Source organism: Patagioenas fasciata, chromosome 3, assembly GCF_037038585.1.
Source record: "Patagioenas fasciata isolate bPatFas1 chromosome 3, bPatFas1.hap1, whole genome shotgun sequence".
In the NCBI taxonomy this organism is placed as follows: Eukaryota; Metazoa; Chordata; class Aves; order Columbiformes; family Columbidae; genus Patagioenas; species Patagioenas fasciata.
This window is the reverse complement of record NC_092522.1, coordinates 40,300,127-40,311,434: the sequence shown is the minus strand read 5'-3', so window position 1 is coordinate 40,311,434 and position 11,308 is coordinate 40,300,127. Positions and strand designations below refer to the sequence as shown.

General features: G+C 38.5%; 1 protein-coding gene across 1 annotated transcript in view; it reads right to left on the bottom strand.

The window, feature by feature from the left end:
• Window positions 1-2,322: 2,322 nt before the first annotated feature.
• Window positions 2,323-11,308, bottom strand: part of RMDN2 (regulator of microtubule dynamics 2) — a 48,940-nt gene continuing 39,954 nt past the window's right edge. The window contains exon 11 of the mRNA XM_065835795.2: window positions 2,323-3,035. Within this exon, the coding sequence (XP_065691867.1) occupies window positions 2,982-3,035 (54 nt within the window). The 3' untranslated portion in view covers window positions 2,323-2,981. The remainder of the gene's footprint in view (window positions 3,036-11,308) is intronic.

Sequence of the window (11,308 nt, the reverse complement as noted above, 5' to 3'; positions counted from 1 at the left end):
ACTTCGCAGCACAAATTCATGGGGCAGCCTGGGCACAGACACAGAATCAGCGTGTGCAGACACAGTCCCACCATCTGCAGACACCCGGGAGGAGCCCCCGGCCTTGCAGGGGCTGGAGCGTGTGCTCCCCAGGGACAGCAGGGCCAGGAGGGATCATCAGAAGCCATTCTGTCCAACCTCTGCCAGGGGATGAACTGTGCCTTAAGCATTGCCAATGCTTAAAGTCGTCTTTGTTTAACCTTTACTTTAAAACTTGTGTAAATGATTTTATAATGTCCTCAGGAAATGTATTGCAGGGCTTTGCAAAGTTACCATCACGATTATTTTCTCCTAATGCCTCATCTGAAGGTAGGCAATTACTTCTCATCCTATGAACTGGAGAACAAGGTTTTGGGATTTTATTTTACTGTCTGCTCTGTGATAGCTTTTTACAAATGTGAATACTCCTTCAGTCGTTGCTCCTGCAGACTAAACAAACCAAATTCTTTCAATTTTTACACAGAAAATGATGTTGTCTAGCACTCTCATCTTTCTTGTCTCTCTCCACTGGACTCTTTCCAATTAGCCCCCAGCCTCCTTGAAGTGTGATGTCTGAAACTGGATATAGCGTTCCAGCTCAGATCTCATTAGACCTTATTAGGCCTAATTGGAGTAAAAGGCTATTTCATATGAATTTAATGGGGAATGCTTATTTATTCGGTCTAGTATGAAACTTGCTTTCTCACAATAACATGACATTATTCACCCATGATTAGCTTGCCACTCACTGGAATCCGCATGTCCTTTTCCACAGGATTACCACAACTAGCCGGGTCACCTCCATCCTCTATCTGTTACTTACTTCCATTCAATATTTTCTATTCACCCTTCACGAAGCAAATTCTACTTAAGTCACCTAATTTCAACAATTAATTTAAATTACTTCTTGTTCTAATATATTCCTCCAATACTCCTTCAGACTTTATCAGCAATAACTGCTTGTAAATGAAATACCTATTGCATAATCCAATGTATTTTATAAAGTATTTCAACTAGCATAAAATTGATCTAAGTAAAGGCCTCCTTATTACATCCTCTCAGGTCACAATGAATTGCTAACAACAACTGCGAGTACATATCACTTTTGTAGATCTGTTTACATTATACTTCCTGCATTGGCTATGACAACGTGCAAAGCAGTTTTTACCAAAAGCCCCTTACCAAAATCAGGATATGTCACCTTTGCAGCTTCTCTGTTCACAAGTCGATTATTCTGTCACAGAAGGAATTACTTGATAGGATTTATCTCATATGGTATTTCCCCTTTTCTCTGAAATTATGTATGAAAAATAGAGAACTCTGGAACTGAAAAAGAGCTGTAGGAACTATTTTCCCACAAACAAACATTAAGAATCACAGGAACATAACAGTGAGAACTCAGAACCAGTTCTGAACTTTCAGATTTTGTTCCGAGATATCTCACAGTAATGCTTGCATGTCTGACAACATGTTTTTAAAGAAAATGTTTTAAAATATGGAGAGCCCTACTTTATGAAAATAAATCTGTACTTTATGCCACGGAGTCAGGCTAAATTCAAATGTAACTCTACACGTGTCTTCTCCAAGTCTACTGAATCTATTGCCTTCTGTTGTTAGTAGTTAAAGCTCACTCTTACCTATGAGATGCTTCAGTCATATGTATACATACTCCTCCACATCTGCCCAATTTTTAGATCTTTGTTGTGGTGACTGTAGTTCCTACTTGCTACTTTCGCTGTTCCACATCTGTACAAAATTAAAGCCTCAATATATTGGTGCCATAGGACTCCTCCTTGTTTTAGCCATAAACTGGTCCATGTTATCTTACATATCACATAGGTCAAGGGAAAGCATTGTGGTCCTCATCCAACTGCATTTCCTTTAGCAGAAATGCTTAGTTCTTCCAGGTACACTCTGTGCATGTAGATTAAAATCCCGAATTAAAAGCCAATGAAAACTGGCCTCTACTTTTCTACAGACTTTGGCGAATTCTGGATTAGTCCAATGGTGAACAGAATTCTTGCCCTACCTGTTACATTTTATCGAAAACATTGCTGTCCTACACATTCACACAGAAGTAGCAGGTCTTTAGTTAGTGTATTTTTATGCACAGGTTATTTTATATAGATGATATGAAAAATTAGTGATGGTCACACGCTGGACTAGTCTCTCTGAAGATACACTGATGCCACCGTGCTAGGCAACTGTTCAGAGTCAAAGAGCCAGGATTCACAGACTTGGTGAAGGTCCTGTAAACAAATCCATTAAACATCACAGCTGTAATAAATTAATCTAAACACTTCATTTAATTGGTCTGATTTTTAATATTGTATTTGATATTACAAATAAAATATAACTTTAATATTTAATTTGTAAAGTTTTCACATTTTTTTGTAAAACCAAGAGTAAGTTCAAAGTAAAAAGAGCTCCATGGAGGCAACAGCTTTTTCTTTAACTTCAATAAGATTCTATTTTTATAAGAGTACAGAAATGTGTAAACATAAACATTCATGATTTTCTTCTGTATACATCTGTGTAAATTAGCTGATACAAATATAATTTACTATAGAAACATTTGTTTGTTTGTTTTTGCTACACAGAGTTCTATGCTGGCATCACATACTAGTCAATTAATCTTTGACAGAATGAGATTTATGCATTTTGCATTCTAAACCCCCATAGGTCCATTGCCAGCAGTGGACTTTGTGTTCAGAGAATTAGACTCACAGTGTCAGCAATCTAAAGTTAAACTTCAGTTCAAGATTATAAATAATCAAAAAAGAATGCATCATTTTCATATCATAATCGCCAGATGCTTAAATGCCATGAACCAAGCCAACTACAATCAATGACAGTTTTCCCACTGACATAGCTGGCATTCACCCGCAGTTCCCAGTCACTTCAGATTCTTATTTTAGTTTTGCAATTTTATCCCAGTGTGAAGAGTTAAAAAGTGCACAGTATCACAGCTTCAGTGTGAGTAGTAGAGCCTCTAAGTCTTTCTGGGCCTCTTTATCCTGAAAGAAACAGACAATCATGCATCAACTTAGATAGGATAAATCCCTTCATTTGCCTAATACGTGCCTGTCCACATTTCTTTACTAACAACAGACATAACACACAACTCCGTCAGCCACAGAATATAATGACTGCATCGTAAGTTAATTTATCAGTGAATGCAAAAATAAAGTTTGAAGTGAAAACAAGAGCCAGATGGAAGCTCTCCCTTTACAGCTCTGTTAAAACACTTAAAATGATAGCCACAAATAGCCTCTCAGCAGACCAGCGAGCCTTTCAGCTTAGGCCGTAACTTTTGTTGGTGCACTTTGCATGAAGTACTGCCTTGCCTTATACTTTACGCAATCTTGCGACCCAACTGTGTACAGTTCTTCTGAAAATATTTCCGTGACGTCTGCTAATGATTTACTATGCAATTAACAGGAAAACATAGGGAAATGTAATTAATGACACAGGTCAGATTGTGGTTTCAGTGCATACCGCCATATCTACCTGTAGTAACCACCGTGGACTGACTACACCCTCGGTATCTTCCATACTGGTGTTGGTGTGCTCTGCCTATGCCACTGGGCTCACAGCAGTGTGGAGCCAATGGAGGAGCAAGAGGCAAGTAATCTGCTGTGCTCAGAGCCAACACCACAGTATATAAAACCTCCTGTGGCAGAAGGGAAAGGCTCCTTTCAGCCCAGTGTGTATGTGCACAGTTTGCACAGGGCTTTAAACCAAACCCAGCCCACAGGTAACCAGTGACATGTTTTGGTGACTCCATGTGTAATCTGTTTGGAAAGGGGTACATACATACAAACGTGTAACCACAATACAAAAACTCCATTATTCTACTTACTTTTAAATGTCTCCTGGATATAATTCACTTGATTTACTTGCCACTGCGAAACCTCTAGCTTGCAAAATGCACCTTGGTTTTAAAATCACATTTCTGAAACGTCAGCACCTCATACCTGCAGGCTGGTAAGCGTCCGAACATCCAATACCTGCACGCATGTGTGCTTAGCAGTGCAAGTGAAAAGCACTTGCACATCACAAATTTTGCGCAAGTATTTCTAACGACATAGACCAATATTTCTTTCCCAGATAATGCCACAGGCAATTCTGAAAGAAAATACTGTAGACAGACAGTGAAGTAATCGCTGAATTTCAGGATCACTTCATTATCCAATCAACCAAAGAGCTGGAACAAAATACAGGACATTTTAAAATACATTTTACGGGTGAAGAAATTCCTGCTTCTCTTTATTTTGGTTAGTTGTCTATAATGTCATGAAGGAACAGAGAAGAATATTGAGATGATAGAAACCATATGCCAGACATGTCAAACTACATTATATTATTGGTCTGGATTAAGGCATTAATACATTAGCTGGACACTTCTCTTGGAGTCACTGCCTTGCTCCCACTGGCAACAATAGGCTAAACTATCTGCCTAATCATTTATCAGAGGCTTTAAAAGGCACACACTGTAAAGCCGGTAAGCTCTGCCAAAATACTCTAACATAGGAAATGTCCCACTGAATTTAGCACCCCTTCAACTCCATGACACTACAGACTGCCTGGAGCACCAGCCCATGGCTTTCGATAAAAATTGGGAAACTCAACATTTCTATCAATATGTTGATTAATTCAGGGAAAATACACATTTCTGTACTGACTGTGGTCAACTTGTGAAAACAGTTCCAACTTCCACTAAACAAAACAGTAAAAAGCCAGATATTGTCTCACGCTATTAAGAAAATGAAAAAGGTTTTAGTGTATCCAGTCCTACTCTTTTCACACTTTTGTAAGCTCAAAATGATAAAGATGCAGGTTTTCTTATATCTGAACAGTGTTGTGCTTTTCATGGGTTGATGGGATTCTTTACTCACTTTGCAGGATACAGCATTTTAAAAATGTATCTCCAAACAACTTCATAATTGTTTCTCTCCTTAGAAGCAAGGAATTATATTGGGCAATGAGCTTTAATAAGTTGCAAAGGTCCCCCAAAAAATTGAGCAATCTTTCCTGAATCTTCCTCTGGGCTTTGGAAAAAGCATGAAACAATCCGAGGATTGTTCTAAGAACTTGCTGGAGAAGAAACTGCAAACATGCAAAGCCTCCTACCTCTGGGCTGCCAGTTCTAAACAAGACTACATTAGTAAAAGCAGGAATTATTATTTTTGCAAACTACTTAACAGGGTGCATTAATTGAGCCAGTAGCTTTCAGTCAATAATAAGAACTCAGATGGCAAAATCATTAAAAACAAACAAACAAACAAACAAGCAAAACACTAACAACATAACAACATTAAAAACAAAGTTGAGAATGGTCAGTGAACTATTATGTCACCTTTGGATAGAGTTCTTGCAGATCAAGAGGTGTGTCATGCTAAAACGAGGGAGAAGCCACAACTCCAGTGTACCAATCTCGAGCTTCAAGGATGAAAACTTCATTAATGATGAAAGCTTGACTGCTAATGGGAAGGTAAAGCCATAATCCTGTATTTGGCCAACTTCTTTCCTCATTGATTTTTGAGTCTGTGGCTTTCTGAAAATGAACAATCAGGTCGTCTTTTTGTTGCTGTTTGTTTGTTTGTTTGTTTGTTTTTTAAGATGGGCAGGCTTTGATCTCCCTTTAGACCATAGCAAGGAGAGGATGAGGTGCAAAGTCATAGGAGGAATGCAGCATATGTGCGTCAGTCCCACTTGTTCACCCTGAGGCTGAGTTAAGCACTGACTGAATACACAGCCATTTTCAACCTTGACTTTCTACTGTCAAGGCTTACATTTATTAAACACTTCTCATATCATTTTCAGAGTTGAATATGAGTTCAAAATGTTCTGCAAACTGCTGCACATTACAGGGTCAGTGACTGTATTTTCCCCTCTTCCTATTTAGTTGCTTTTCTTTTATGTTTCATCATCCACAGGGAATATGCACAGGAAAAAGAGACCTGGGAGGCCAGGGACTGAACAAGAGAAGTGAGGGAGTTGAAAACAAGAGCGAGATGGAAGAGAGAGCTGGTGGGAAAAAGGGAATATTGGCTCAACTGGAGGTAGTCCATATTTTGACAGTTAATTTCTGCTGAAAAATTTTACTGATAAATATATATACACACAGACATACATATTTAAATGTGCATGCAAAAATTAAATGACAATTTAAGCACAGACAGAAAGATAATTTACCTTCCACCTCCGCTAATTATTTCCTTATGCGCTAAACACACTGAACCCCGGCACTGCACATGTGTGCACTTGTTGACAAAGTCACGACTGTCAACAGAGAACGATACACCCCCATGACCACAGCCAAAAGGGTTACACCAGCCAACTACAACATAGTTGTGTGCAACCACTGCCAAATCCCAAGCTGACATGCATCCTATAAGGTTTCACTGAAGTCAGCAGGGCTGCATTGGTATATTAAAGGAGCTGGGCTGCCAGGGTGGTCCAAAGCTGTACTCTGATATGCACTCACAGCAACGAGGTGCTGAGAGACACCCCTGCTTTTGGGTACAGCTGTATCATTCCTCTGCAGCTCCAGAAGAGACTCCCAAACATTCACAAAGATCATTAATTAGACAGTGACAGCACTTATGGACAATATAAATCATATAAAGCTACATGCTGTCCATTCTTGGTTTCATGATAGACTCTCACAGATGGTGTGCCTGTAGTAGGCATTGATTTACATACAATTGCATAATACTGTTTTTCCCCTCAGATATTTCAATAAACCAATGCAATCATTCACTTGCAACCTCCTGTACGACCGTTGTATGTCGCAAGTTTGGGCATTTTATGTTCTTTCCTATTTTTAGTATCTCCCTCTGGGGAAGAACCATGACTTTTCAAGGCTTTTAGGATCAAGGCAAGCACAGCTTAAAACATGTAGCTGACAATAATTCCACATTTTCTGATTATACTTCAAGTAGAGGGAAAAACACCCATTCACGCCCAGAACTGTGAATGAACAGTTCAGCTAGTTTGAGGAGTGCTGCTGAAAAATTACAGAACGGCAGAATTCAATTTAGAATAAAGGGTTGTACAAAATTTTTATCTGCTATTTCTTTTCTTAAAAGACTAAGTTTCACCTGTAATCTGTTTTACTACTGTATACAACATGGAGCTTTCGGCATTCAAGATGTTCCCCTTTTTCTGTCCAGCCATCGCCCCCACCAGGGTGGGACCTCCAGCCCTTCTTTCTATGCAGTCAGCACTGAAAGGGTTTGAACAGGCTGACGTTGAGTTACAGCCCCCTTCAGAAAGACGCCTGTTGAGGCTCCCTGTCACTCTCTGTATTGACTCTGAGATAATATATTTCAAACTCCTGGAAGCTTGACTTCCTCCAGCCACTTGACAAAAACAGGAAACCAATTGTGAACTTCTAATACCTCCGTTCACCACCACCTCCATGAGAGTTTCTCCCATTCTCCCCCTGCACCCTGAGGAGGCCAGCGGAGGAGACGCCCTCCACGCCATCCGATGATTAGTCATGCCGCACTAAGAACTTTGCCAAAACCATGTTAACTTTGACAGGATGTGAAAATGAATACTTTGAGACAAACTAGTCAATTTAACCATAAATAGAATAAGCTCAGTATTTATCAGGATAGACTTTATCCTTATGTATGAAACTACTACACTACACAAAAAGTCTTCATTTTTGGAACTGTTTTTCTGGTTTTGGAGAGGGCGAAAGAATACGCAGACAATGTAAACAAACCTTTTGGCATGAACTTCAAAAACATGCAGACAGCAAATCAGTCTGATCACTAAGAGAAAAATAGACTGCATTCTCTGAAGTGCAAAATAATATGAAATATAGGAGGTCTCAAATTCTTTTTGCAGCTCTTTTACAAATGTCTCATTTTCCCCAGCATTTTACAGTTTGAAATCGGATCTCTTTAAAATAATTTTTTAAAAGGCCCATTCCCTGAGCTTGAAGAACTTAACTTATATTCAGTGTAAACAGAATCACTAATTAAGGAATAGCTTTCTAAAGTATATTCAAAAGATACTTTAATTCTGGGTTGGTGGTAGCTGCGGGGAAATTCTTGTTCCACTCCACAAGCAGTATTATTCAAAATGAACGCAAATCTGAACGCTTCCGTTATTTTGTAATCGAAACACCACAGACTTTTGCACGGAATTTGGAGAACAAATGTTAATAAAATCTAAAGGAACAAACATCCTCTGAAAACAATGATATTTTATATTAAGCTGGTTATGTTGAGAAAAGAAAATGTTCTGTTTGATGAGAGAACAAAAACATTTTTATAAGGTTAACCCAAATTATTCACATAGTTTCAATGGGTAGTTTTCTCACAAACAACTCATAATTCCTACCCTTCACTTCACAAGAAAAAGTAAATTACTTTTCTCGCCGCAAAATCTTACTTAGAAGGACAGATTACCACAGCAGCTTCAAATGAGGTATTTTGGAAATATCACAGCAAAGTCTGCAACATATGATCAATCTATGGTGGTTAGAGGAGACATTTCTTGGAAAATCTGCTTTGGAAAATTAAAGATACACAAATGGTCTGTTGTAACAGGAATAACGGATGGGTGCTGACGTTTATACTCTGCCCTCTATTCCATCCCTCTGTAACTCCCACTCTTTTCCTAACAGACAATATAAAAAATGTAAATTAATGACCAGGGCAATCAATTATGGTGATGTGAAAAAATGTAAGAAAATCTTATGGGCATGATTTCTGCCCAGCAACTGCATTCTCGTGTAAAGATTCAGACATTGTTCCTGCCCATTATTACGTTTACCTCCTTCTCCTCCTCATGGGCTTTTCTAGCGTTTCAACATGTCTCTGCTTCCTGCCATTCTACCCCTGTAAGAAGTGAATACTGTAATAATCAATTTCTACAATTTCTGAATCTCTCTCACTTGTTCATTTCAGCTCAATTGCCTTCATTTGTAAGTGCTGGGAAGGAAGGAGTGCTTCTGAAACTAATTTTTTTTTTTTTAATAACCAATAATTTTGTAACATATATTCTCAGCTTCAGGGAAGTTTTCATCTGCATTTAAGTAGGATTTTCAGCAGCTCTCAGTGCAAATAGATTTGCTTTGAATTCTTCCTGCTTTGCTGTCTTCATCTCTTCCAAGACTACTTTTTTTTTAAATATAACTGCTACTTCTTAGATTCATTTTCAAAAAACATCACAGAGACCAGAGCCTTGAAATTTTAATCTCTTTCTCTGCGAGGCTGTTAATCCCTTTGTGGTGAGTTTACCGGTCTTACAAGCACACAGTTCACTCTCACTTCCATGCTGATCTCCAGATATAAGAAAAAAAATTCTTCACTATTATACTTCATAATCCTACATTGAGACTTTAATTTTCTACAAGTTCCAGTCTTGAAAATACCTAACAATCTTTGTTATAAATCAGTGTCTTATTCCCCCTATGTGCAAAGTGCTATGTGTTTAATCAAGCACAACCCTCTCGTTTTATCTTTCTATATGCAAGACAAATGCTCATGTTTTCAAATTTAAATTACATTTTTCTCCCCAAATTCAAAAAAAAAAACCTTCTTTTTTTTTTTTTCTGTCACAGTAGTCCACCACATCTGTTTTCAACAGCCCTTCATGTAGTCACACTCAGCAAGGCTTTGAGTGCACTACAAAGTCATGAGTCTCAGTAAGGGGAATGCAGCATCTACTAGATAAACAGCGCAGCTGTTACGCTCTTTACAATAACTCACAGCAGCCCCGAACATTAGGATCTCTGTTACAGAAGGGGTGAATGTTTCCCAGGACCCTGAGGTTATCCACCTGGACAGCAACCAGAGAAAAGCAGGACAACTTAATGTCCTGTGCACCTCCAGCAGTGCAGTACCACTCTACAGTATGACAGTATTTATGGATAAGGAAGGACCGTATGATTCATTGGAGGTTTTTGTTTAGAGTAGAGAGGATAAAGAGAAAGGTCTCTAAAATATTACTGTAACATCAGTTTTGTTTTCCAGATGTAAATTGCACCAAATCTCCTGTATTTCCTTTCAAAATAAATGCATAGACAGATTACTTAAAAATGCATCAAACCTTTTTTAAAAAACTGACATTAGGACTCCCATGAGTAATTGAATCAGAAGTTGCCCCTTCTTTGATATTTTCTTTGATATCCTTTCCAGGGTTCACAATAGGGTTGAAACGTGCCATCTGATTATTTTTTTCTTTAACGAGAATGACCTCTGTTTGTAAGCCCCTCTGCCCCTTGAATTAAAAACATATTCTGTAAGTGGTCGAAAGGATGCACAGAAAGGATATTTGGATGCAATACAACATTTAAGACAAAAATCATCTCGCTTAACTTGAAATGTTACATGAAATGAATCCTAGACAAAGTGTCAGAGAAGGGCCCTGACTTAGACCAGCTGAGAATTTGACCTGAGGATTAAAATGAGCTATGGGCTACTTTACTGATGCCAAGCACCTCTGGTTCCCACTGAAGTCACTGGAAACTGTGGATGCTAAGAAGCAATAAAAAGTAAACCACTGACTACTATTATTTTTCATACTTATGCTGCAGGATGATTTGTATCATGAAATACGATACATTTCCTCAACGTGGCATCTTTCCAACATCTGCGTCTCTCAGCCTGCTCCTGATTTTATGCCTTTATACACATACATGTTTCTCAGTAGAAGCCAACATATAAAAACAATAGAGAAATTCCCCTGCCTGAAGAAAGAGAAAACTCGCATGAGAAACTATGATTACACTTGGGAATGGTGAGATTCACATGACTGTGACACTATACCACGCTGCTGACAACGTTGGGATCCTGTGCCATGGCAAACTGAAAGAAAACCTCAGATTGCTGCTGACCTGTGTTTTCTATTTCAGACCAAGAACCTCATTTTTTTACAGGGCTGCAGTCAATTCAGGCACTTTATCCGCATATCTTTATTACTGTCTCCTCAAAGTCTCTTTAGTCTTACTATAGTCTCTTCCCTCCCTTAAACTAACCTGACTAAATGTTATTCCTATGTGGAGCTCCAAGGCCTGAACTACTTCAGTTCCAACAAGTTTCTCCTCAAAATCAGTAACAGTCTTTCTGAAACACAATAAGCAAAACAACACGTAATATTCTAATTCAGATGGGACTTGAGGTAACAGCATCAGCAGAGTTTGTGTTCCAGACCTCCATTTCATAGTAATTCCTCTCAGCATGCACTTGGTTTTACTTTGTGCTGATTGTTTTTCTTGTGGTTTTTTTTGGTTTTTGTTTTTTGTTTTTTTTTTTTTTTTTTTAAC